A 27,406-nucleotide genomic window follows, 5' to 3' on the forward strand; every position below is an offset into this window, starting at 1 on the left:
ACATCACTGGGATAGCATGGAGGGGTGGTGCATGAGTTAGAAAGCTATATCTGCACTTCTTTGTCCAGCGGCATATGCACATCATGCACTCATGGTATGCATATGCAGTTAAGCACAGATCGTGTGTATGTGTATCATGAGTCGGTGTATATGCTACAAAAAACATCAGGGACAAAAACACTACGTCCTTCCCTTTTCTTGCTAATTTCTTGCTTGTTTGTTGTGTACAATGACCATAGTTCCACTTTGTTAACCACTTTGGAAATGCTGATTTAGATTATCTCTATTGTATGCGCTGGAACACTGGACACATAAGCATTTTACTCTGCCTTGTCGGAATTGATCCTGTATCTAATTTTAACTGTTTCCCCGACCTCAATGGCAATGAAGTGGATTTATTTGTCTTCCCATGGCTGATTAAAAAAAATATGGCCACCATTCTACGCGATGAAGCCTAATTTGTTTTTACTGTGGTGCAGCATTCGGCAAGATTTTGCCAACATTTATCCACTTCTGTGATATCGAACGGTGATTCAAACATTGACTTCCAGCTTGGCGATTGCATGCAATTGACCGGACGGGAGAAACGTACAAACAAGAACTATGGACTACGCTTCCCCTCATCCACAGGTATCTCAAGACTCGATAGATAGCATTTTACAACCATGTAAAGAAACTGCTTCCATTCAGGGGAGACAAGTAGTTGACCGGCATCTTTCTCATTCGGTTTGATTTTTAGTTTTGATTTGGGATGTCTGTAATCCATAGAAATAGGATGTTATTCATCTTGTCACCGAATGGTCGTGTAGGTTCTTTTCCTATTGATTCTTGCAAGTTCTTGAGTTTTATATTTTAACAATTCTGTGTTCTGTACCAGCATCACAAAGTATCACTTGCCCTGACCTTGTCGCCAATCGCGTATCCTCTGATGCACACTTATTCAACTAGATAATTCTAGTTGTCTAATTTCACTAAATTAGAGCAAAATGCCAGCAATCGTCGCTGGCCTGATTTATCGCACCTCCAACAAGCCTCGTTCCGATGGCTTGAAGAATCGCATCTGGAATAGGCCCAGTGCGCACTATACCATCGCTGGCCTGCACACGATACCATCGTTGGCCTACACAATCGTGTGTGCAATAGGCCTGTTACAAAATTCATCATCACTAACCTAACGATCGCGTCTCGTGCCTTGAATGCTTTGGCTCTCGATTGTGATTAAAGATTGGCATCGCGAAACTCAATGATATCGAATATTCGCAAGCATTTGCGACGCATGCGTACATGCGTGCTTGATTTCCGCCAATACTTAAACATAACCATCAGAAGATCTGTCTCAAGGTTGGAGTTACCGTACTAAAGATGTCAATTTCAATTGGCCGAAATGTGGCGATTGTCATCTCCTGCTGTGTCGGTATATGATATCTGATGCGCCGGCCGGAACTATCGCGTTTTCTGAGATTGTGATGTCAGACTGGCTCAGACATTGAACATGGACGGAATTGATTAAAATACATACTGATCGTGAACAGACAGCGGCGTAATTGATTTTGATTAACGCTAATACTAAAACAGAACATCAGAAAAATGTCTTGCAGGCACTTGATATCGAAACTTCTGGCTCCTCTGAAATCAGAGTGACTAATGAATATAGAGTCCAGCATGTAAAGACTTTCCATTTGTGAGAATAGTTCCTGTAACTTGAGTTTATTAGCCGTCGCAACAGATGCGTATTCGTTTGCTCTCGAGGCGAGTAATTGGAATTTCCTGATTGTCGGCGCGCGTGTTGGCAAATATGTTGCGGGAGATTGCTCGCTAATTGACTGCATAGTCGGACTCGCTAGTAATCCTATAGTAGTGTGCTGTGTCGAGTATTACGTGCGAGTCCGTTACACAAGGATGCTGATCCGATCGATCTATTATCGGCATTGGTGGACGTACTTGACCATAATATAGTGATGCTACCTTGGTATATTTGAAATCAATTCAGCAAGCGGCCGGCTGGCTGCGCGCCTGCTTAATACTATCGTAATTTTGTCACCATATACAAGCGACAGGTGATATTGAACGCTTGCAGGTCGGCTCAGTTGTCAATTCTGCCACATTTTGACATCACCCCCTTGTGACGTCATCAATCCCGCATACCTAGGGAAAATCAGAGTTCAGCGCCTATGATCACTCTCCTGTTTGTTTACTTGATCACGTGCAGCATGGGACTGATCCATTCCAAATCCACATCTTCACTGCTTGGAAGAAATATCTATCCATCCGCGACGTCAATCTTGACAACCTACAACAAAGCTCGTCTGTGACGGTAACGCCTGCGCGTGATGTGTCCATTTCAGATTATTTTCGCTTCACATTTTCTCATTCTCAGTTACTTTTTTAGTATTTTGTTGTGAAGCGTATTTAGATGCATATTAGCGACGCGTTTTCATCTTGTTTGCAAAGTAACTTGTGCTGAACTGCCGGCACAAATTCAACCCCTGCCTGTGTCTTATCATTACATTTAGATATGGGTCGTTTTTGGTATGAAAACTATCTAAACAGGGTTTGTATATTTTGCAATATTTGCAAATTCAAGAGAGTATTAAAACTTTCTTTTGCTTATTGGATATCACTTCGACAAGTAATGGATGACCGGGCTGTCTGCCGGGCCGGTCTGTCCATGAATAATTAGGTTTGTTTTCTGGATAGTTGTTTTAAGAATTTGATGGCGATAGTAATGAATCACCAGATTAGATGTTTTTTAATTAGTCAGGGATATATATTGGCAAAAGAACCTGATTGTCCCACACGGCATAGTTATGTCGTCCGACCTTTCAGATCAATATCACCCTAAACATTCTATGGAGTCAGCTGTGACAGATTTTGAGTTGAAGAGCGGACTTTTGACTAATTATAAAGGTTATTGTATTGTCTTTTTAAATGACTACTCTCAGAAGCTGCGTCTTTTCAGCAGTGGACAATTTGGCCTATCTGTCGTCAATGACCAGGACTTTGCTGCTATGGCGTCGAGGAAGAGTTCTACGACACGAGTACAAAAAAGTTCGAGAACCCATTTTCTAAGGTAAATACTTCCTATATTATTTTTCATGCTTAATTTCTGGCGCGACAGCCCGATCTCAAGGCCCACACAGTTTGAAAGGTTTCAACTACCAAACATCACAGTAATCCAAAGCAAGATAGACGTAATTCGGATAACGAGTGTGATTTCAGATTGGCCACTCCAGTTTCAATTATTTCAGTGCTGTGCTTATAAAAAAACGATTTGCGCGTGTCTTAAATAGATTCGTTCTCTGTATGCGTGGAATTAGAGTATTTATATTTTATCTACACATATAGTAGAAGCGTGTTTGAAGCTAACGTGGTTATGATGCTGTCAGCATTGTGTGTCCTGGAACTGAACCAAAAGTGGAATTAGTAATTCTATAAGCAGATCACTGCTCACAGATTTAAATTTCAATCATGTTCTAAGAATCTCGACAACAGACTTTCATCTCTATAGTTTTGACAAATTGGTTATTGAGGTTGACCAGCCTATGAACTCTCGCCATTGTTTCTGGCGCGTGTACGATATCATCATAGCAATGTTTAGTTTGTTTTAAATAAGCATATATATTATCTTCATGTCCTCACTATATAATCAAATACCAGCAATATTGCGTTTTGGTTTATAATCCCAATTTTATATAGTGCGGCTTGCGAATGAATTCAGATGTTGAATGCGGCCCGCGAGCTCAAAAGTTTGCCCACCCCTGATGTAAACTATTAATGTCTTGATGTAAGCTTTTAATGACGATCATTATTTATGACAGTTCTGGCTGCTGCATCGACAACTTCAGTAGGATACAGAGAACAGCAATGGCTACTACTAATTTGTTATGAAAATGACACATTCGAGAACTCACTCCAGTGTAACTGTATAGGGTAGTAAATGTTGAAGAGATAACGATTTAGACGTGGTAATACGCCGTGTTTAATATCTATTTTAACATTTATAAACCGATCTGCTGTGCAAAATTTGTCATTTTACTGCAAGTAATCAACAACTTGGGAGGCTCAATAAGATTGAAATGGGAATGCGGACCAGTAGAGTAAAAATGTTCCCTGTTACTATTGGCACCGTAGCTCAGCGGTAACACTGGCGATTCCAGCTGGCTGTACCCCAGAATCCAGCCACTAGGGAGCAAAACCAGGGCCGGTCCCAAGCGTGGGCAAAAGAGCACGGGTGTGCCACGAATGGCTAAAATCCGTTTCTTGGATTTTCTACCACCTCCAAATTTTGCTACTGTTAATACATAGACAGTACTTCAATAAATGTATCTTGAAATAGTCTATGTAGGACATTGTATTAGGGTTACCATGTCCTCTTTTAAGAGGATTTGTCCTCTTTTTTGACCTTTTTGAAAGTGTCCTCGGAGGACGCCCTTTTGTCCTCTTTTTTGAAAATTTAGGTCACATTTAGAGCAAAATGCGAGTGATATGCCGTAAATTAGCACAGAAGTGACGCTCCGGCGGGTATTTCGGAGTGAAAACGGTGATTTGAGCTCTGAGCAAAAAGATGACCTTTTTTTTAATTCACCGATTTTTGAGAATTGGGTGGGGGACCTATGGTACCATAGCCGAATCAAGTAAAATAGATGGACCGACTAATCACTTAACAACAGAAACTCGCCTACATATATATAGGCTGTAAATCATAGTTACCTGCGGTGTTTTATCGCTATTACGAGGTATTTGAAAGTCAAAATGTCGATTTTCGGGTAATATGTTTGTGGCATTAATGTTGTAAGTTTAGGCGTAAATCAAAACATGATTTTATGCCAACATTTGAGTTCATATAATCTATTTTATTCTTGAAGGTCGCGAAGAAACATTCTTCATTGGCTTGCTGTAGCTCAGCTTATAGTACACAACAAAACAAGTTAACAAATTTGAGTTTTTCAGCGTATGTCTCATAGCATAAGTCCCATGGTCATGTGCCTTTGGACCCACCGGGTGAGGACCGATGACACGTTCGAGCAACAAATTTTAAACGTTTATAAATATTTTTTGAAAAGGCGGATATTCATGTAAATGTCCGCGATAGGTAGAGCTTGTATCGAAGTGTTGAACCAGCAAAAGATCTGCTATTCTCGGCTGAAGATTTAAGGGCCAGAGATCATTTTGTAATTTTTGATCCATCGGTACCACATCTCCCCTATATTCTACATAAGATTGTATTTAGTACAGTATGTATATTTAGTTTTCTCCAGTTTCACTATTGAGAATATCCATCTAGCATCCTATAGGCCGGGCTTTGGAGCCGGAGCCGTGCATTTTTAGCAGAGGGGGTTCTATGAACAGTAGCTCCGGCTGTGATGTATTTCATAAGATGCTATTCTATTACTCATGCCTGAATTCACATAATTTTACGATAATTGTTCAAAAAATTAAGAATTGTTGCTTCTTTGGCCCCACCTTTTCTAACTAACCAGTACCCTGTTTACACATAGGCGCCAAACCTGGGTAGGCTGGATATGCCGCGCGCACTCCGCAACTACTGTATCACAGGTAGGGTAGCGTTTGATTTTTTTGAAAGTGTCCTCGCAGAACGCCCTTTTTCGAGAATTTAGAACAAATTTACGGCCAAATTCGACTGATATACCATAAATCAGCACCGAAGTAGCGCTCCGGCGGATATTTCGGGAGCCGAGCCGGTAAGTTGACTTTTTTTCATATAATGCGAAAGAAAAAATTTGCCATTTTTTCAGGATTTTCCTCCAGTTTTGCAATTCTGAAAAAGCGTCCTCTTTTTAGATTTCCAAAATATGGTAACCCTAATTATAGGTATACTCTCCTAGTCGTAATCAGCACAACAATAGGCAATTGTGTGGTGAATGAAAGCCATGCATGTCACAAAACGGGATTGATGCTCATGTGAGATGAGCAATATACCTAATTAGTAATGAGAAGAATATATAGGCGACGCCATAGGATATAACTATGACCATGCTGCACATGTTGATTTAGAGGCGTACATGCCGCAAGCCGAGAAACATTGTCTCCTTTCTGGATTGGAGGAGCAAATGCACGTTCTTCGTTAATAGTTTTTTTCAACCGTAGCGCCAAATTGGATAGTGTGTTGTCGTCTGCTCCAAAGCCCTGATCCTAGGGTCGTCGATGATATTGATGACAATGCAAGACTATTATGACCTTATTGACGACACCACATATTATTATTAATCATTTAGAGACGGCTCTTGCTTCTGTGTAATTTATTTTTTAGACGCAACGAAGTGCCGAGTCAACCAAAGCCAGGAAAAGCAAGGAAGCTGACCACCAGTATGGCGACAGCAGAAGACAGCTATGGACGGATTCTGAGCCTAATTTTGAAAAACTGCTTCTGGCATCCGATTTGCTTGATAAGAAAGGGTCACGGTGACCCGGGAGATCTTTCATTTTAGCCGGGTTTACACTTTGGTCTCCACGGTGACTCGCATTCACCGACTTTACGATACTTCCAGTTGTGCCCCGGACTTGTTCGTATAACTGGTCTTTAATATCAAGCGAATCGATTGAATAAAGAAAAGCATTATGGCTACTAGTGGACTTCATTTTGAGGAGGGGGGACGATCCATAATTTTGCTTCATTGTAGGGATGATTCTGGATGTAATACTACCCGAGTGTTTTGTCGAGATCTGGTACGAATAGAGGGGTTGTAATCACGACTTTGGAGCAGTTGCAAATTTTAAACTGCTCCAGCTTCAGAGATTTCTTCCATCATGAATTAGCTCCAGCTCCGGAGCACATTGATAAAGCACTGCTCCGGCAACTGGTTCGGTTGTAGTCGTCGCAAGGAACCCTTGTATCGTGGAATATGCAAAGTACTGTGACGTGATAATTACTTCTTGCCGTCTGTCTATGACGTCATATCCGCACGAAAACGCACTTTACTCCGCGCCGTAAACAGTAGCGTGACGTCTTACAGGTACTGCGCTCGTTAATATCAAGCCACACAGTCCAATTTAGGGTGGATTGCACAGATGCCGATTGAAAAGTAATCACTGATTGCCTTAATCGGCGATAATTTAATCAGCGAGCAAGGTCACCTGGTGACTCTGTGGTACAGATACGGATTCGCCTGTGAGTTAACTCATCGCGGATTACTGACGCAAATCGACGCAAATGACGTACGTTAGTAATCAGCTGTTTTCGGTCGGTGGCGATATCAACTGTGTCGTCATAAGGGAGAGATGCGGTCTTCATAGATATGTATGTTTAGTTGATGTCATGTGCGTATAGCAGCTAACTAAACTGTTGCTATTGCACAGTGTAAGGTTATGAACGGCAGAACAAACGTTTTGAGGTTATGAAAAGAGGTATTGTAGGAATAGCGTACCAAAATCATCGTCTTATACTGGTATCGCTATGCCAGAAACTCTACTACAAATTTCGTATATTGCAGGACATTTATCTCATTACTCAGGGATATCTAGAACTAAATGGATACTTCATCATCATCATTGGTTTATTAGCAATTTTATCAGTTCAATACACCACAAAAATGCGATACAATGAAAAGACAGGAAGATGTCGAAGCGACAAGTAGTCTAGTCCGTTTATTGGTGCATTAGTCATGATAGCCGCTTCACCAATGTGAAGATATACAAATTGAGTTCATACAAAACGTCTGTGTAGATTCTGTAGCACACACATTTGCATACGATTTTGATTTCTCCATACCAATGACAATTGGCTCTGCAGGAGTGTAGAAGTAAATTTCAGCCATTGCAAGGATCTAACTGTTGTGCAAATATGCAATGTGACGATGTTATCATATAATAAGTCGTATGCATACATGTGCTCAAGTGCTGTACAAATAGTAATGCATTTATGTTACAATTTTGCAATGCAAAGTTGTCTGCTGTTACCCAGTTGAGTAATCTTGTTTGTTGACAGCCATAGCCCAGTTTATCAAGAATTTGGTCAACCATAAAATTCATTACAACCTGTTTTATAGAGAGCTACATTAATATAGTGCAATATCGACTCAGAATAACAATGGATCCATACCTCAATGTTCTTGCTAGCCTCCAGATGTTAGAGAGCCTAGCAGAAGAGAGAGTGCCAAGAAGATTGGTCAAAGACAGAGCAAATCCATTGGAATATACCTTGGAGGTTAGCAACACAGATAACGTGACGGCACAACCGAGCACGACTTCAGCGCAGACAGATTGTTCAAAATCACTTCTCTGGAATGTCTTGAGTATTTCATCTCGTGTTTGAACACCAATAACCAGACATTCAATTCCTCGTCATTTTTATTACGAGATCCAGTAGCCTATGCTGTAGTCAGAATTGGACAACTAGAAAATCAGCTTTTCAAAATTAGACCATAATTATAATTATGGCTACACATATTTTTCCAAATTAGAATAGAATTATAAATACAGTAGATATTTTTCAATTAAATTAGAATAGGGATTACTGAATATGTGAAAATTGAATCTGCACAACTCGCTTAGTATTGTACAGTTCTACTGTAGAATTTTCAGCAAAACCAGAAATTAGGTTAGAATTATATTACCGGCATTTTGCACTTACTATTCTAATTATACAGCCAATTAACTAGTTGTCCAAGTCTGGTTTTTGTGCTATTTCGATTCGTTGCTGTATTTTCTCAATTTTGCAGTTCTTTTTCCAGTTTCTGCCTTTCAATTTCCAGTTTCTGGTACTTGACATGCATCTGTAATTCAAAATATTTCATTCTGATATCATGCTGTTCCTTTGCCATTTCCAGGACGCTCATTTCTGAACACCACATTTTGATCACCAACATTATAGTTAAATTATGATTTTTTTCATCAACACACCTGGTATTTCCAATCTTGGAATTCTGGCTCTCTTTTTCGAGACAATTGGCGTTGAGCTTTTTGTGTTCTCTGTTTCATCTTGTATATCTGAATGTAGTAATGAATAAACTGTGGGTTGCATCACGATCATTGTATGCTAATGCTAACACTTACTGGTCTTGTGTTCCATCCTGAAGTCTGTCGAGGGAACTGAAGGAAGCGTCACATCGCTATCAACAACGAAAAGGGCAGCAATTTCATTTGCTGCAAGAAAACTATGGTTAACAACAGTTGTATTGATTCAATAGAGTTCAAGTTCAATAGAGCAATGTTGATGTCAATCAAAACAACCCGCAATGCTCTATTTGAAGTATTCGTGTGGCTATGTTAGTACCAACATGATTCATATGGATTTCAAATTAGTATCTCAACTTACCATCGCTGTTGTGACATGAAGAACCAGCCTCTGTGTTCACATCCTCGTCGATGATGAAGGTGCAAACTGAATCTTGGGAATATGCATCTGAGTAAACATTTCATTTAAAAATTTTGGTTAGAAATACATTAGAAAAGTTTATCTTAACCTCGCGAAACATAGGAAGGATGGATGACTAAAATCATGACTTGACTCGAGTCAAAATTACCTGTTTGGAATAGGATGAATGGATTTGACTCGAGTCACTGCTTCAATATGACATACGGTATGAGAAATCCTGACTCGAAGTCAAATCTTCAAGTCAATTTGCATTGCAAGCCTAACAATAATATGGCCAACGATACTGCTCAGGCATCTGCACAGTAGCAAAGCCAGACTGTTGCAAAATAAAATTGGATGCAAGTTCCTCTGCTGTTGGTTGTAACATATTAAAAAAGTTTATGTCCTAAATGCACTCACCATTGTTCGTGTGACTATCGAATACGCTATCGTAGTCATACCGATGTTTCAGACATTCAATTTGAGATGGAATAAGGTCTGAAAAGTGATAATAAATATACCAGTGCTATGAAAATCAATTGCAGATTGGTCAAGGAGCGGTTCAGATTAGGAATTTGCCGAGTAGTGTTCCACATGTGTCGTTTTCGTATAGCTGATGACGTGCAGCAATCTCTGGATTTGGTTTGTTTGTTGGGAATTACAAAAAGACAATAAATCCACGTTTTTCATGATCATCAAAATTTGTTTATTCAGTTCAAAACTAGCGTTAAAACGTGAGTATGAAGCACGCAGAGAGTCACGATAAACACAGATGGAAACAATACATCTCCTACTGCGAATTTTAAAGAATTGCCAGTAAAATTACCTATCGAAAACCTTTTCCAAGGAGTTCGTCAACTGGAGGTGGGCCAGTTTTGGCCCGTTTGACGCGCCGTGATGCATATAACTTTTTTGCTTTTCGTTTCAAATTTTTCAATACATTCTGGATTTGGCCAGTTGTACGGCTGCACGCGCAGGACCAGTTTTCATAGCTGCATATTTCTTACTGATTACATCTCAGGCCGCATCTTTTTGTTTTGTTGTTTTTCCATCAGTCTTTTTGTCTTCCTTGGTTTCAATATATTCTTCTATCAATTCAATTATTCTAAACTTTTCCTGTCTGTTGCAATTTTCCGTCCTCGTATTTTATTTCCAAAGTATATTATCGAATTCAGTACAGTCTGTAAAAAAATGTCATACCGGTAATCACAGCATAAGGTACTATCGGTTGTGGTAGGCCCACGCCCATAATATGCGCCAACAGTTGTAGTAGTGTCTGAGTAGAATATTTTCAGCTAATACCGCAACTGCACGCCAGAGCATCCAGTTAACACCATCTGAATACCAAATACTAGTGTACCTATAGCCAGCCCAGACCGCAGTCGACGCGAAGCACACAGCCGATTAACTTTCTAGACACCTCGCTCGGCGGATAACATTTGGCCGATTAAAATTCGCCGATTAGTGGCAGATCGGCATCTGTGCCACGGAAGCCAGCCGATTACTGACGTTTAATCGGCGATTAGGGATTAATCGACATCTGTGCAATCCACCCTTGAAGACCGATATTATTAACGGTTTGAAAGATGCTACTCAAGTCTATTTAACCAACATTCCTCAAGCTAGGTCAAAGCTATCGAAATTGAAAGCGATTGACGAAGCTGACAGGACAGCTGGAAGTCTACCAATCGGTGTGAATCCGCCCTCATTTTATGGCGACATACTTTCTTTCCCGTCTTTCTGGGAGGCGTTTGAACCACTTGTTCATAACAACCAATCGGTCAGTAAATTTTACAAAATGACTTATTTGAAGGCTGCTATGAAGGGATCGGCGTCTGGTGTTCTAAACGGCTTTCCGTCTAATGCGACTAATTATGAGCCGGCGATTGCTGCGGTACTGCAACGATTCGGCAGGACGCAAGCAATTGTTCGCAGTCACATTAAAGATCTGCTTGAAGGGAACCGGGTAGATTTCGAACTCGACAAAGTGCGAGGTATGCTAGACCGGGCTAATGCAAAGAGGTCAATACTGACTCAAAATAACATCACCTGGGATCAAATGTTCACTCAGATATTGGAATCGCAGCTGCCTCAGAAATTACTCGAGCGTTGGATGCGTAAAATCAGCCCATTGATAGAGTCCAACGAAATAGCTTCGTCCGATCTAATGTTTGAGTTCATTGCAACAGAATTGGCGACTATGGACACTCTGAAGAGGTCTAGCTCCAAGCAATCGGAGAAGCAACCGAAGACGAAGCAGCAGACCTCCAACAACACCGATAAGTATTGTTCTGCTCAGTCTTTGGTAACTCAATCGATGTCGTCTCTCTGCGCATATTGCAGCAAGTCTCATCCGTTACTGGATTGTAGAGAATTTCTGAAATTGACCCCTGCTCAACGAATGTCTCGTTTGTTAACGAATCCGGGAAAGGTGTGTTTCAGGTGTCTCGCATCGCAGGGTGAGTCTGGACATCCTAAGCAGTTCTATCAGTGCAAAGCTCGGTGCGAGGTCGAAGGATGTGGGAAGGCTCATCACCGACTACTGCATGTCACGGAATCGTCGAATGCGAAAACAATGGTATCCACTGCTAGGCGATCAGCAGCGTCGGACTCCGAAATTGATACCTTGCTCCCCACCGCACTCGCGCAAATCTCAAACCAGGGTAAGACTAGGCGTGTTCGCATTGCTTTCGATTCGTTGTCGGAGAAGTCCTTTATAACCCGGAACGCCGCTAATTACTTGCAGCTACCGCCTATTCGAAGCCAACAAATGAACATTAGTGGATTTGGCGGTAGTTCAACCTCTAGTTCAATGGATCTAGTTACATTCAATCTGGAACCATTACATTCAGAACCGAGAGGCTGTATTGAAGTTCAAGCGTTCGTTCAAGATGGTGTCATTTGCACGCCCTTAGATAACGTCACTTTACGTTGCGATCAGGTTAGACACCTTGACGGATTGCCGCTGGCTGACCCTCTCCCAAGGGACGACGGTACGGTAGATATACTATTGGGAGGACGTTATTATTTCTCGCTGATGCAAGGATCGGTTATTAGTCCTGAAATCCCCGAATCTGGACCATTTGCAATTGAAACTATGTTCGGTTGGGTATTGGCTGGACCATGTAGTCGTAATTCCTCAGTTAATCGTTCTTCTAATTGTTTACTTACCAGAAGCTCGTCAAAAGTACAGCGCTCTGAATTGGATCCTTGGCAACTGTTGGACAACAAACTCGAACGATTCTGGAAGCAAGACTGCATTGGGCTTACAGATAAGGATTTGGTTCATACTTCTGACGAGGTTGATGCGATTGCACAATTCAATGATTCAGTGTCGTTCGATGGGGATAAGTATTGCGTGTCGTTACCATTTAAACGCGACGCAATAGAGTTGCAGCCAAATTTCGCGCAGGCATATTCCCGATTGCTAACAACAGAAAAAGTTCTAAAGAAAAACCCTGACAAATTTGCTAAATACGATCAGGCAATCATGGAATACGTGGACAACGGTTTCGCTCGGAAATTGTCGCAAGCGGAATTGGATAAGATTAGTACGATTACTCATTACTATGTCCCGCATCATCCGGTTTTTCGTGAAGCGAGTTGTTCCACGAAATTGCGAATTGTTTTCGACGCAAGCGCTAAAAATGGCTGTGGGTATTCGCTAAATGATTGCGTTTTGAAGGGCCCAAATTTGCTACCCGACATAGGAGCTGTGCTGCTACGATTTCGCACTCATAAAATTGCTTTGAGCGGTGACATTCGGAAAATGTTTTGCCAGACTGCTATTAATCCGGATCATCAGCGTTTCCAATTATACCTTTGGCGCAATTGCGAATCGCGTAGAGCGCCAGACGTCTACGTTATGGAGAGAGTAATGTTCGGAGTCTCGTCAAGTCCTTTTCTCGCTATTCAAACAATCCGCCATCATTCTAATACTGCGCCGATTATTGATAAATTTGGTCGCGACTTGGGCGATGAAATCGTTCGCAATATGTACGTCGATGACATTCATGTAGGTGGAAATAGCGTTGAAGAGGTTGTCTGCAAGCAAAAAAACTTGGTTGAGTTTTTCAATGACGGTGGATGGTCCTTGGTCAAATTTGCGTCCAATAATCGAGAAGTCATGGATTGCATTCCCGAGGAAGCTCGGTTACCGAATTGCGTTCTCGATCTCGATGATGCCAACAATGGCGAGGCCTCGTCTCTCGGTTTGAAATGGCACACGACGCAGGATGTCATGTATTGTAATGTAAAACCCAAACTGCTTGAGCAGGATAAAATCGTGACAAAACGATCTATTTTGAGTAAGCTCAGTCAAATCTACGACGTGTTTGGATTTTTTTCAGCATTCGTTATCACAGCAAAGATTTTGATGCAAGAATTGTGGAAACGAAAACTCGATTGGAACGATCCGGTTGACGACACACTCGCCAAGAAGTATCGACAATGGACCGACGAGCTGTCGCTTCTGGAGTCCATCAAAATTCCACGGTACCTTTTTTGTCGAATACGTTCTCCAAATTCCATGCAGCTTCATGGTTTTGCTGATGCCTCCGAAAGTGCTTATGGGGCTGTAGTCTACATTAGAGCTGAAGATGACGTAGGCAATATTCAGACCCAGTATTTGATCGCTAAAACGAGAGTGGCCCCATTGAAATCGACATCTGTTGCGCGACTCGAGCTAATGGCAGCCCACTGTCTAGCTAAATTAACTAGATACGTTTTGGATGCGCTGAGTTCTGAAATTTGTATTGATAGAGTCTATTTGTGGCTCGACTCCGAGATAGCTCTGGCATGGATTGCCAAGCCAAGTTCACATTGGAAAACGTTTGTGAGGAACAGAGTTCAGGAAATTCATGATCTCGTATCCCCACACGCTTGGAGACATTGTCCAGGCATCGAAAATCCAGCAGACTACCATAGCCGCGGCATGGCGCTTCAGGAGTTGAAGAGTTGTTCGTCCTATTGGCACGGACCGGGCTGGCTGAGGTCTGAAGAGTCGGACTGGCCTGTGAAATCGCACCTAGAACAATCGAATCCGCAAGTCGACACAGAAACCGCAACTCCTCGCGTGTTGGTGAACATCACACAGCCACCAGTTCCTTTTTATGTTGATCGCTACGGTAACTATTCCAAAATTGTTCGTATTACAGCGAGAATTTTGCGTTGGCGGCATCGTGATTACATGAAAATGGACCCAGAGTGCAACAATCGATTCGTTGGACCAAATGAGTTCAGGAAGGTGGAATACTTCCTTTTACGTCAGATTCAACGCTCAAGATTTAGCAGCGAATTCGAAAATCTCGACAAAGGTAAGAATGTGTCGAATAAATCAAAAATTAAAGACATGGATCCCAGAGTAGACCTCGAAAATAAGCTAATCGTTGCCGGTGATCGGTTGAGTTTGTGTGATTTGCCAGAGTTCACGAGTTCTCCGATTATTCTTCCCGCCAAGGAGCCGTTAGTGGAAAAACTCATTCTACATGTCCACGAAAGCAACTCTCATTCTCCTCAGGACACAACCATCGCTATTCTTCGTGAGCGCTTCCTTATTATTCATATCAGGAGCGAGGTAAGAAGGGGATTGCGAAATTGTATCGTTTGTCGACATTGGAACACGAAACCACTCCAACAGAAAATGGGTATTCTTCCAAAGGAACGCATTTGCGCTTCTCCGGCATTTTCTGAAGTCGGGTTGGATTTCACGGGGCCAATTTATATTAAAGTAGGTGACGACGCAATGCAAAAGGCGTATATTTGTTTGTTCACTTGCCCCCACAGTAGAATGATTCATTTGGAATTGACCAACGATATGTCCACGGAGGAATTCATCGGTGCTCTGCAACGAATGATAAACAGGCGTGGCTGGTGTCGAGAGATTATATGCGACAATCAACTGACTTTCAAAAAGGCTGAACGTATAATTCAGATTTCGACACGCGCGTCCTTCAAAAAGCGGTCAGACAATGAAGCTCTACAAAAATTCCTTACCGACAACGGGATAACGTGGAAATACATTGCCGAACGCGCTCCACACCGCGGTGCCTTTTACGAGAGGATGAACAGATCCATTAAAGAACCTCTCAGAAAGATTCTGGGTAAGGCAAAGTTGAACTTCACTGAACTATACACCATTTTGACAGATATCGAGTGTGCGATGAACCAGCGGCCGTTGACGTATCTCGGTTCCGATCCGAGAAACCCACAAGCAATCACTCCAGCTCATTTGGCAATTGGTCGGCCACTGCGACATATCCCGAATTTTCCGTCCAAAGCGAGTGTCAACGTCTCGAAGCGATTTCGCTATCTCCAAACGCTGTTGCGGCATTTCTGGGCGAGATGGTCGAAGGAATATCTCCCGACGTTGATCAAGAGAAAGAAATGGGCTTTCGAACATTCTGTTCCAAACGTCGGAGACATTTGTTTAATCGCAGACGACGGATACGCGCGCTCGAATTGGAAGGTCGGCAGAATCGTGCATGCTTTCAAGGGCAAAGATAGCCTCGTGAGAACATTCAAATTGAAAACCGCTCGCGGATATCTTACGCGACCTATACAAAAACTCCATTTACTGGAGAAAGACTATTCGGTTGACTATGACCAGTCAAAGGGGGGTGGATGTTAGCGCGCGCGTACGGCTTTGCAGTGCCTCGTGATATCTTGGTGTATTTAATTTAATTGTCTCGTGTTTGATCATCATCATCATTATCAGTCTCGTTTTCTCTCCCTATATATTCAATTGCTAGACTCGTTTTCGTTGGTTACTTTGCTGAACAGACGGTTGGAAGATTCTTGGGATAAAGCATCGTTGTAAATCCTACGTTGTGCCTACTTTGTGCCTTATATTTATGCGTACTGCGTGCTGCCATTTGTGCTGTTCACGTTCTACTAAGCGTTAATTTGGATTAAAAGGTTGCTTGATTTACACCGGCCTTACATTCTACCGTCGAGATTAGACAGGCTTCTGCGCCTTAGTCGCCACACGCTCATTTCGTGTGCCGCGCAGAAACAGTTGTTAACCATAGTTTTCTTGCAGCAAATGAAATTGCTGCCTTTTCGTTGCTGATGGCGATGTGACGCTTCCTTCAGTTCCCTCGACAGACTTCAGGATGGAACACCAGACCGGTAAGTGTTAGCATACAATGATGGTGATGCAATCCACAGTTTATTCATTACTACATTTAGATATGCAAGATGAAACAGAGAACACAAAAAGCTCAACGGCAATTGTCTTGAAAAAGAGAGCCAGGTGTGTTGCTGAAAAATCATATTTTAACTATAATTTTGGTGATCAAAATGTGGTGTTCAGAAATGAGCGTCCTGGAAATGGCAAAGGAGCAGCATGATATCAGAATGAAAAATTTTGAATTACAGATGCATATCAAGTACCAGAAACTGGAAATGGAAAAAGAACTGCAAAATTGAGAAAATACAGCAACAAATCGAAATAGCACAAAAACCAGACTTGGACAACTAGTTAATTGGCTGTATAATTAGAATAGTAAGTGCAAAATGCCAGTGCAAAATGCCAGTGGCAAAATGCCACTGGCATTTTGCACTAACTTAGTTTCTGGTTTTGCTGAAAATTCTACAGTAGAACTCTACAATACTTAGTAGAGTTGTGCAGATTTCCAAATTTTCACATATTCAGTAATCCCTATTTTGATTTAATTCAAAAATAACTACTGTGTCTATAATTCTATTCCAATTTGGAAAATATGCAGCCATAATTATCATCATAGTCTAATAATTTTGAAAAGCTGATTTTCTAGTTGTCCAATTCTGACTACAGCATAGGTTACTGGATCTCGTAATAAAAATAATTGACGAGGAATTGGAATGTGTGGTTATTGGTGTTCAAACACGAGATGAAATACTCGAGACATTGTAGAGAAGTGATTTTAAACAATCTGTCTGCGCTGAAGTCATGCTCGGTTGTGCCGTCACGTTATCGGTGTCGCTAACCTCCAGGGTATATTCCAATGGATTTGCTCTGTCTTTGACCAATCTTCTTGGTACTATCTATTCTGCTAGGCTCTTTAACATCTGGAGGGTAGCAAGAACATTTAGGTATGGATCCATTGTTATTCTCAGTCGCTATTGCACTATATTAATGTAGCTCTCTATAAAACAGGTTGTATTGAATTTTATGGTTGACCAAATTCTTGATAAACTGAAGTGAGATTTGGCTGTCAACAAACAAGATTACTCAACTGGGTAACAGCAGATAACTTTGCATTGCAAAATTGTAACATAAATGCATTACTGTTTGTACAGCACTTGAGCACATTGCACAACAGTTAGATCCTTGCAATGGCTGAAATTTACTTCTACACTCCTGCAGAGCCAATTGCCATTGGTATGGAGAAATCAAAATCGTATGCAAATGTGTGTGCATGAACTCAATTTGTATATCTTCACATTGGTGAAGCGGCTAATGCACCAATAAACGGAAAATAAAATTATATCTGAAAAGTATCTATCTAGTTCTAGATATCCCTGAGTAATGAGATAAATGTCCTGCAATATACGAAATTTGTGGTAGAGTTTCTGGCATAGCAATACCGGTATAAGACGATGATTTTGGTACGCTATTCCTACAATACCTCTTTTCATAACCTCAAAACGTTTGTTCTGACGCGTTCATAACCTTACACTGTGCAGTATCAACAGTTTAGTTAGCTGCTACACTCACGTGACATCAATTAAACATACATATCTATGAAGAGCGCATCTCTCCCTTATGACGACACAGTTCATATCGCCACCGACCGAAAACAGCTGATTGCTAGCGTACGTCATTTGCGTCGATTTGCGTCAGTAATCCGCGATAAGATAACTCACAGGCGAATCCGTATCTGTACCACAGAGTCACCAGGTGACCTTGCTCGCTGATTAAATTATCGCCGATTAAGGCAATCGGTGATTACTTTTCAATCGGCATCTGTGCAATCCACCCCAAGTCGCCATCTTCCAATAGATCAATTTTGCCATCTACGTAGGATTTCAAATCCGTCATGGACGTCTCGACCGATTTCACGAACACCTCAATTTCTTCGATAGAGTTTGAAGTTGTGTACTTGAGTTCGAGTGCCTGCAATAGTTCGAGAAGATCTTTATTCATTCGCTTAAATCGCTTACCGATGACACTGGGCAGATCGGAGTCCCCGTTAGAGCTGGCTTTGTCCGCTTCCTGGCGCATTGTTTCGAGCTGAAGGAGAAATCTTTTCTCAGCTGCTTCTTGCTGAATGAGGAACCTTTTCTCCGCGGCCTCTTGCTGTTGCTTCATTAGTGTAAACATCACCATAAGGTCGCTGGGCTTATCGGTCTGAATGGAAAATGGATCGGGCGCAGCTGAGGATTGATCTAGCACCGGTGAATCTGGCGATTGCGTTCTGGATGTCTCCAAATTGTCGGGCTTACACTCCCAAGCTTTCTTCAGTCTTTCCGACAGCGCGGCCTTGTTCCCCGTGGTTGGTAGTTCGAGAGCAGCAAGTTCTATACGCATCTCTTCAACGGTCATCTTGGCGACAGTCTTGAACGAAGGAGCTAATCGAACTTTCTCGTCAGTCGGAGAGTGTTGCAGTGGCATTCTGATATTAATCGTTTGTCTTCAAAGATCAGGGCAGTTAATTGTGATTGCTGAATTGGTGCAATCGAAAGTACTCTGACGATGAAACGAACCAAATCTCCGTTGAATAATACGGAGAGGATTACTTTGTCTTGCTTGTAATATGTAGCAAACGTTAATTGCAGACGTTGTAAATTGTTTCTGCGCGGCACACGAAATGAGCGTGTGGCGACTAAGGCGCAGAAGCCTGTCTAATCTCGACGGTAGAATGTAAGGCCGGTGTAAATCAAGCAACCTTTTAATCCAAATTAACGCTTAGTAGAACGTGAACAGCACAAATGGCAGCACGCAGTACGCATAAATATAAGGCACAAAGTAGGCACAACGTAGGATTTACAACGATGCTTTATCCCAAGAATCTTCCAACCGTCTGTTCAGCAAAGTAACCAACGAAAACGAGTCTAGCAATTGAATATATAGGGAGAGAAAACGAGACTGATAATGATGATGATGATCAAACACGAGACAATTAAATTAAATACACCAAGATATCACGAGGCACTGCAAAGCCGTACGCGCGCGCTAACAACAACAGTTGTATTGATTCAATAGAGTTCAAATTCAATAGAGCAATGTTAATGTATATCAAAACAACCCGCAATGTTCTATTTGAAGTATTCGTGTGGCTATGTTAGTACCAACACTATTCATATGGATTTCAAATTAGTACCTCAACTTACCATCGCTGTTGTGACATGAAGAACCAGCCTCTGTGTTCACATCCTCGTCGATGATGAAGGTGCAAACTGAATCTTCGGAATATGCATCTGAATAAACATTTTATTTAAAAATTTTGGTTAGCGAAATACATTAGATAAGTTACTTTCAAATGATTTTTTTCACGGTTTATCTTAACCCCGCGAAACATAGGAAGGATGGAGGACTAAAATCATGACTTGACTCGAGTTGTAATAGGATGAATGGATTTGACTCGATTCACTGCTTCAATATGACATACGATAGGAGAAATCCTGACTCGAAGTCAAATCTTCAAGTCAAGTTGCAAGCCTAACAATAATAATGGCCAACGATACTGCTCAGGCACCTGCACACGCACAGTAGCAAAGCCTGACTGTTGCAAGTTAAAATTGGATGCAAGTTCCTCTGCCGTTGGTTGTAACATATTAAAAAAGTTGATGTCCTAAATGCACTCACCATTGTTCATGTGACTATCGAATACGCAATCGTAGTCATACCGATGTTTCAAACATTCAATTTGAGATGGAATAAGGTCTGAAAAGTGATAATAAATATACCAGTGCTATAAAAATCAATTTCAGATTAGGAATTTGCCGAGCAGTGTTCCCCATGTGTCGTTTTCGTATAGCTGATGACGTGCAGCAGTCTCTGGCTATGGTTAGTTTGTTGGGAATTACAAAAAGACCATAAATCCATGGTTTTCATGATCATCAAAATTTGTCTATTCAGTTCAAAACGAGCGTTAAAACGCGAGTATGAAGCACGCAGAGAGTCACGATAAACAGGGATGGAAACAATACATCTCCTACTGCGAATTTTAAAGAATTGCCAGCAAAATTACCTATCAAAAACCTTTTCCAAGGAGTTCGTCAACTGGAGGTGGGCCAGTTTTGGCCCGTTCGACGCGTCGTGATGCATATATCTTTTTTGCTTTTCGTTTCAAATTTTTCAATACATTCTGGATTTGGCCAGTTGTACGGCTACACGCGCAGGACTAGTATTCATAGCTGCATATTTCTTACTCATTACATCTCAGGCCGCATCTTTTGTTTTGCCATCAGTCTTTTTGTCTTCCTTGGTTTCAATATATTCTTCTATCAATTCAATTATTCTAAACTCTTCTTGTCTATTGCAATTTTCCGTCCTCGTATTTTATTACCAAAGTATACTATCGAATTCTGTACAGTGTACACTGTACACTGTACACACAGTCTGTAAAAAATGTCATACCGGTAATCATAGCATAAGGTACTATCGGCTGTGGTAGGCCCACGCCCATAATATGCGCCAACAGTTGTAGTAGGTCTGAGTACAATATTTTCAGCTAATACCGCAACTGCACGTCAGAGCATGCAGTTAACACCATCTCAATACCAAATACTAGTGTACCTATAGCCAGCCCGGACCGCAGTCAACGCGAAGCACACAGCCGATTAACTTTCTAGACACCTCTCTCGGCGGATAACATTTGGTCGATTAAAATTCACCGATCAGTGGCAGATCGGCATCTGTGCCACGGAAGCCAGCCGATTACTGACGTTTAATCGGCGATTAGGAATTAATCGACATTGTGCAATCCACCCTAGGGTGGATTGCACAGATGCCGATTGAAAAGTAATCACCGATTGCCTTAATCGGCGATAATTTAATCAGCGAGCAAGGTCACCTGGTGACTCTGTGGTACAGATACGGATTCGCCTGTGAGTTATCTTATCGCGGATTACTGACGCAAATCGACGCAAATGACGTACGCTAGCAATCAGCTGTTTTCGGTCGGTGGCGATATGAACTGTGTCGTCATAAGGGAGAGATGCGCTCTTCATAGATATGTATGTTTAATTGATGTCACGTGAGTGTAGCAGCTAACTAAACTGTTGATACTGCACAGTGTAAGGTTATGAACGCGTCAGAACAAACGTTTTGAGGTTATGAAAAGAGGTATTGTAGGAATAGCGTACCAAAATCATCGTCTTATACCGGTATTGCTATGCCAGAAACTCTACCACAAATTTCGTATATTGCAGGACATTTATCTCATTACTCAGGGATATCTAGAACTAGATAGATACTTTTCAGATATAATTTTATTTTCCGTTTATTGGTGCATTAGCCGCTTCACCAATGTGAAGATATACAAATTGAGTTCATGCACACACATTTGCATACGATTTTGATTTCTCCATACCAATGGCAATTGGCTCTGCAGGAGTGTAGAAGTAAATTTCAGCCATTGCAAGGATCTAACTGTTGTGCAATGTGCTCAAGTGCTGTACAAACAGTAATGCATTTATGTTACAATTTTGCAATGCAAAGTTATCTGCTGTTACCCAGTTGAGTAATCTTGTTTGTTGACAGCCAAATCTCACTTCAGTTTATCAAGAATTTGGTCAACCATAAAATTCAATACAACCTGTTTTATAGAGAGCTACATTAATATAGTGCAATAGCGACTGAGAATAACAATGGATCCATACCTAAATGTTCTTGCTACCTTCCAGATGTTAAAGAGCCTAGCAGAATAGATAGTACCAAGAAGATTGGTCAAAGACAGAGCAAATCCATTGGAATATACCCTGGAGGTTAGCGACACCGATAACGTGACGGCACAACCGAGCATGACTTCAGCGCAGACAGATTGTTTAAAATCACTTCTCTACAATGTCTCGAGTATTTCATCTCGTGTTTGAACACCAATAACCACACATTCCAATTCCTCGTCAATTATTTTTATTACGAGATCCAGTAACCTATGCTGTAGTCAGAATTGGACAACTAGAAAATCAGCTTTTCAAAATTATTAGACTATGATGATAATTATGGCTGCATATTTTCCAAATTGGAATAGAATTATAGACACAGTAGTTATTTTTGAATTAAATCAAAATAGGGATTACTGAATATGTGAAAATTTGGAAATCTGCACAACTCTACTAAGTATTGTAGAGTTCTACTGTAGAATTTTCAGCAAAACCAGAAACTAAGTTAGTGCAAAATGCCAGTGGCATTTTGCCACTGGCATTTTGCACTGGCATTTTGCACTTACTATTCTAATTATACAGCCAATTAACTAGTTGTCCAAGTCTGGTTTTTGTGCTATTTCGATTTGTTGCTGTATTTTCTCAATTTTGCAGTTCTTTTTCCATTTCCAGTTTCTGGTACTTGATATGCATCTGTAATTCAAAATTTTTCATTCTGATATCATGCTGCTCCTTTGCCATTTCCAGGACGCTCATTTCTGAACACCACATTTTGATCACCAAAATTATAGTTAAAATATGATTTTTCAGCAACACACCTGGCTCTCTTTTTCAAGACAATTGCCGTTGAGCTTTTTGTGTTCTCTGTTTCATCTTGCATATCTAAATGTAGTAATGAATAAACTGTGGATTGCATCACCATCATTGTATGCTAACACTTACCGGTCTGGTGTTCCATCCTGAAGTCTGTCGAGGGAACTGAAGGAAGCGTCACATCGCCATCAGCAACGAAAAGGCAGCAATTTCATTTGCTGCAAGAAAACTATGGTTAACAACAGTTGTATTGATTCAATAGAGTTCAAATTCAATAGAGCAATGTTAATGTATATCAAAACAACCCGCAATGTTCTATTTGAAGTATTCGTGTGGCTATGTTAGTACCAACACTATTCATATGGATTTCAAATTAGTACCTCAACTTACCATCGCTGTTGTGACATGAAGAACCAGCCTCTGTGTTCACATCCTCGTCGATGATGAAGGTGCAAACTGAATCTTCGGAATATGCATCTGAATAAACATTTTATTTAAAAATTTTGGTTAGCGAAATACATTAGATAAGTTACTTTCAAATGATTTTTTTCACGGTTTATCTTAACCCCGCGAAACATAGGAAGGATGGAGGACTAAAATCATGACTTGACTCGAGTTGTAATAGGATGAATGGATTTGACTCGATTCACTGCTTCAATATGACATACGATAGGAGAAATCCTGACTCGAAGTCAAATCTTCAAGTCAAGTTGCAAGCCTAACAATAATAATGGCCAACGATACTGCTCAGGCACCTGCACACGCACAGTAGCAAAGCCTGACTGTTGCAAGTTAAAATTGGATGCAAGTTCCTCTGCCGTTGGTTGTAACATATTAAAAAAGTTGATGTCCTAAATGCACTCACCATTGTTCATGTGACTATCGAATACGCAATCGTAGTCATACCGATGTTTCAAACATTCAATTTGAGATGGAATAAGGTCTGAAAAGTGATAATAAATATACCAGTGCTATAAAAATCAATTTCAGATTAGGAATTTGCCGAGCAGTGTTCCCCATGTGTCGTTTTCGTATAGCTGATGACGTGCAGCAGTCTCTGGCTATGGTTAGTTTGTTGGGAATTACAAAAAGACCATAAATCCATGGTTTTCATGATCATCAAAATTTGTCTATTCAGTTCAAAACGAGCGTTAAAACGCGAGTATGAAGCACGCAGAGAGTCACGATAAACAGGGATGGAAACAATACATCTCCTACTGCGAATTTTAAAGAATTGCCAGCAAAATTACCTATCAAAAACCTTTTCCAAGGAGTTCGTCAACTGGAGGTGGGCCAGTTTTGGCCCGTTCGACGCGTCGTGATGCATATATCTTTTTTGCTTTTCGTTTCAAATTTTTCAATACATTCTGGATTTGGCCAGTTGTACGGCTACACGCGCAGGACTAGTATTCATAGCTGCATATTTCTTACTCATTACATCTCAGGCCGCATCTTTTGTTTTGCCATCAGTCTTTTTGTCTTCCTTGGTTTCAATATATTCTTCTATCAATTCAATTATTCTAAACTCTTCTTGTCTATTGCAATTTTCCGTCCTCGTATTTTATTACCAAAGTATACTATCGAATTCTGTACAGTGTACACTGTACACTGTACACACAGTCTGTAAAAAATGTCATACCGGTAATCATAGCATAAGGTACTATCGGCTGTGGTAGGCCCACGCCCATAATATGCGCCAACAGTTGTAGTAGGTCTGAGTACAATATTTTCAGCTAATACCGCAACTGCACGTCAGAGCATGCAGTTAACACCATCTCAATACCAAATACTAGTGTACCTATAGCCAGCCCGGACCGCAGTCAACGCGAAGCACACAGCCGATTAACTCTTTCGACGCCGCGTATCCCCATATGTTCGCTAGAGATTGTCTTCAAAACGCCGCGTATCCCCATATGTTCGCTAAATCGAGAGAGCGTATTTTTGTCTCGAAAATCTGACATGCCGTTTTCCGTTCATGGCAGTCGGGGCATTGTGCGGTAATGAATTCGAAATTCAAGACTTGCTACTAAGAGGCAATTTCGTTGGATTACCTGTACGGAATAGTAACTTCATTCGATATATATTTCCACGACGGTAACGATTTTCAACAGATGTCAATACCTAATGACATTTTACATCATTATCACCAATCTTTAGCGACACATCGCGCGTTAAGTTAATATACGGATCTACTAAAGCCACCAAGTCAGTACATGTACTGCGACAACACAGACTTCACACCAATATATACGTATTTATTCAAGTTTTTCAAACGTAAAATTGCGTCGGGAGATGACGAGGACTCAACGGAGACAAATAATGATGTTTTTGTGCAGATCGTTGCTTGTAATCGTACACAAATGGGCTCCGTCGGCATGTTACTGCGCCTGAAAAACAAACTTGAGTACCGGTACTAGCAAAAGTCAAATTTTCGAGCCATTATTGTGGATTTGACGTCACAATGATAATCTTGAAGCATCTACGGCCGAAGATCATGTCGGCAGCAGTATTTCACGACGGTTCTGAACCTCCGCGTTGCCATTGAGAAGGAATTAACGATTTAAGGATAATATATTATCAATATATAATATAATAAAAATATTCTGTGAAATTTACAACGTCACAGCTAATCTATAAGTACCATAGAAACACCAACAAAATCCATACCTTGGCAGCAGCGCGCCTGAAATCAGCCAAACTTCAGTTCGTACCGAAGCCTGTCCTAGCAACACGACAGGATCAATCAAGGCACGTTACGCATCATTAGATAGATATCGTTCGCGGCTACAATACGGACGTAGGTACGTCTCGGTAGCTAAGGTAGCGACGAAGTTACGATCGGTTGAAATTGGGGTTATTTGGTGAAAATCGCGGCGTTTTGAAGACAATCGTCAAATTTAGCTCGGCGTCGAAAGAGTTAACTTTCTAGACACCTCTCTCGGCGGATAACATTTGGTCGATTAAAATTCACCGATCAGTGGCAGATCGGCATCTGTGCCACGGAAGCCAGCCGATTACTGACGTTTAATCGGCGATTAGGAATTAATCGACATCTGTGCAATCCACCCTAAGTGTCTTGGTGTGCGGCATGCCCGACTCCAAATCGAAATGTGCTGCAAGGTCACGTTTTAATTCTCTGGCGTCGCTTGTGTATTCGTCTCATTACTAATTAGGTAAATTGTTTAACCCACATAAGCATCAATCCCGTTTTGTAACATGCATGGTTTTTATTATTTTTTCGAACCACATAATTGGCCATCGTTGTGCTGAAAACGACATTGCGGGTATACCCATAATAAACTATAATTACGGAGTAAGCGCGGCAAATCCAGCCACCCAGGTTTGGTGCCTATGTGTGAACATAATTACTGGTTAGTTCGAAAATGTGGTGCCAACGAGGCAACAATTCTTGATATTGTGAACGATTATCGTAAAATTATGTGCATCGAACCATCAGTAAAAGCACAAACATCTTATGAAATACATCAGAGCCGGAGCTACCGTTCAAACAACCGGCTCCGCTGAAAATGCACGGCTCCTTGCTCCGGCTCCAAAGCCCTGCGTAGAACGATACAAAGGTATGGATAAATAAGATATTTCCTTGTAAGGTTATGTCCAGAGGTGGTCAGTAACGAAGTACCTCTACTTTTTCGAAGTACTCAAGTAGTTTTCCTCTACTTCTGGTACTTACCCAAGTAGATCAAATTTTCGCTACTTTTACTTCTACTTCGTAATATATTGTGATCTACTAACTTACTTTTCGCTATTTTCAGTTTGTCAAGTAGAAGTAGTTCAATCTTCCAATCAGGAAGATAGTCTAAGGAATGTCGGGGCTGTTTTCACGGAGTATCAACATTTAATTTTCATAAAAGTTTAGTAAGGCCCAGAATTTTCGTCGCGCTTCGTGCGCAGTGCTGGATACGGAGTGACCAGTACGATTTCCCGAAAGTATCGGTGAATATAGTTGAGGTAGAGGGTTGGCGTGGTTCCGTTCACACCAAATTGTCGCCCTTCGTCCATATCAAATAATTCATCACAGTATAAATGGCTCATCATAACGTTTGAAACTGATGTTTCGCAATCTAGCATGTTCATGGCGTGTCCAAATCTGGAAAAGTGGATTCTGTCTTTTTTTTTTTAGTTTTAAAGCTGTTTAGCATACCACCTTAAAAACTTTCTAGACTGTCGTCTCCAAGTAGAGACTTATGAAGAATGTGATTGGAGTAGGCTGACTCTGGATCTCCTCTCTCAACTGGTACGAAACAAGAACTCCAAGTGGACGAATATCTTATTAAAATACCGTTGAAAAATTGCTGGTAATATCCTGGTGAGACCAAATACTCCAGTAAATAAAACAATAAATGAACAGACCACCAACAACAACAAAACAAAGCTGGCTACTCTCACCTCGTCGCTCACGTAAATGAACAATTTGAACATACGTGCGCTCCAAAGTAGTATAAGTGGCGA

At 41.1% G+C, this 27,406-nt stretch overlaps 1 protein-coding gene and 6 long non-coding RNA genes across 20 annotated transcripts; 3 read left to right on the forward strand and 4 right to left on the reverse strand.

Moving 5' to 3' along the window:
- The first annotated feature begins 1,000 nt into the window (after window positions 1–1,000).
- On the forward strand, window positions 1,001–6,586 carry LOC145443171 (uncharacterized). 6 transcript variants are annotated; one of them, XR_013916327.1, is made up of 5 exons: window positions 1,001–2,314; window positions 2,960–3,070; window positions 5,499–5,556; window positions 5,619–5,702; window positions 6,272–6,586. It is a non-coding gene; the product is annotated as an uncharacterized LOC145443171 (long non-coding RNA). The 6 variants fall into 6 exon arrangements; XR_013916324.1 differs by lacking the exon at window positions 5,619–5,702 and having other exon boundaries at window positions 1,018–2,314; window positions 2,963–3,070; XR_013916323.1 differs by lacking the exon at window positions 5,619–5,702 and having other exon boundaries at window positions 1,019–2,323; window positions 2,963–3,070.
- Window positions 6,587–8,877: 2,291 nt separating this feature from the next.
- LOC145443173 (uncharacterized) lies at window positions 8,878–9,407 on the reverse strand. The gene is made up of 3 exons (XR_013916328.1): window positions 9,275–9,407; window positions 9,013–9,102; window positions 8,878–8,946 (listed from the first exon to the last, which is right to left on the reverse strand). It is a non-coding gene; the product is annotated as an uncharacterized LOC145443173 (long non-coding RNA).
- Window positions 9,408–10,873: 1,466 nt separating this feature from the next.
- LOC145442392 (uncharacterized) lies at window positions 10,874–16,241 on the forward strand. 5 transcript variants are annotated; one of them, XM_080320290.1, is made up of 2 exons: window positions 10,874–15,414; window positions 15,460–16,241. In XM_080320290.1, exons 1-2 carry the CDS (start codon window positions 11,112–11,114, stop codon window positions 15,939–15,941), a joined length of 4,785 nt encoding a protein of 1,594 aa, XP_080176416.1. In that variant the 5' UTR covers window positions 10,874–11,111; the 3' UTR covers window positions 15,942–16,241. The 5 variants fall into 5 exon arrangements, with proteins under 5 accessions (XP_080176416.1, XP_080176418.1, XP_080176419.1 ...); XM_080320292.1 differs by having other exon boundaries at window positions 10,874–14,888; window positions 14,952–16,241; XM_080320293.1 differs by having other exon boundaries at window positions 10,874–14,628; window positions 14,737–16,241.
- A 98-nt stretch (window positions 16,242–16,339) lies between these two features.
- LOC145442404 (uncharacterized) lies at window positions 16,340–17,138 on the forward strand. The gene is made up of 3 exons (XR_013916058.1): window positions 16,340–16,441; window positions 16,502–16,565; window positions 16,691–17,138. It is a non-coding gene; the product is annotated as an uncharacterized LOC145442404 (long non-coding RNA).
- Window positions 17,139–19,499: 2,361 nt separating this feature from the next.
- Window positions 19,500–21,216, reverse strand: LOC145442406 (uncharacterized). The gene is made up of 3 exons (XR_013916059.1): window positions 20,488–21,216; window positions 20,103–20,180; window positions 19,500–19,714 (listed from the first exon to the last, which is right to left on the reverse strand). It is a non-coding gene; the product is annotated as an uncharacterized LOC145442406 (long non-coding RNA).
- A 1,152-nt stretch (window positions 21,217–22,368) lies between these two features.
- Window positions 22,369–24,774, reverse strand: LOC145442403 (uncharacterized). Of its 5 annotated transcripts, XR_013916053.1 has the most exons (6): window positions 24,187–24,344; window positions 23,802–23,879; window positions 23,327–23,413; window positions 23,066–23,154; window positions 22,942–23,005; window positions 22,369–22,816 (listed from the first exon to the last, which is right to left on the reverse strand). It is a non-coding gene; the product is annotated as an uncharacterized LOC145442403 (long non-coding RNA). The 5 variants fall into 5 exon arrangements; XR_013916056.1 differs by lacking the exons at window positions 23,802–23,879; window positions 24,187–24,344 and adding an exon at window positions 24,368–24,774; XR_013916057.1 differs by lacking the exon at window positions 23,802–23,879 and having other exon boundaries at window positions 22,369–22,881; window positions 24,187–24,350.
- A 396-nt stretch (window positions 24,775–25,170) lies between these two features.
- LOC145442407 (uncharacterized) lies at window positions 25,171–25,741 on the reverse strand. Its single transcript, XR_013916060.1, has 2 exons — window positions 25,604–25,741; window positions 25,171–25,323 (listed from the first exon to the last, which is right to left on the reverse strand). It is a non-coding gene; the product is annotated as an uncharacterized LOC145442407 (long non-coding RNA).
- Window positions 25,742–27,406: the final 1,665 nt, after the last annotated feature.

The sequence above is a fragment of the Botryllus schlosseri genome, chromosome 7 (assembly GCF_051294905.1).
Source record: "Botryllus schlosseri isolate E-star chromosome 7, Bs_hap1, whole genome shotgun sequence".
NCBI lineage: Eukaryota > Metazoa > Chordata > Ascidiacea > Stolidobranchia > Styelidae > Botryllus > Botryllus schlosseri.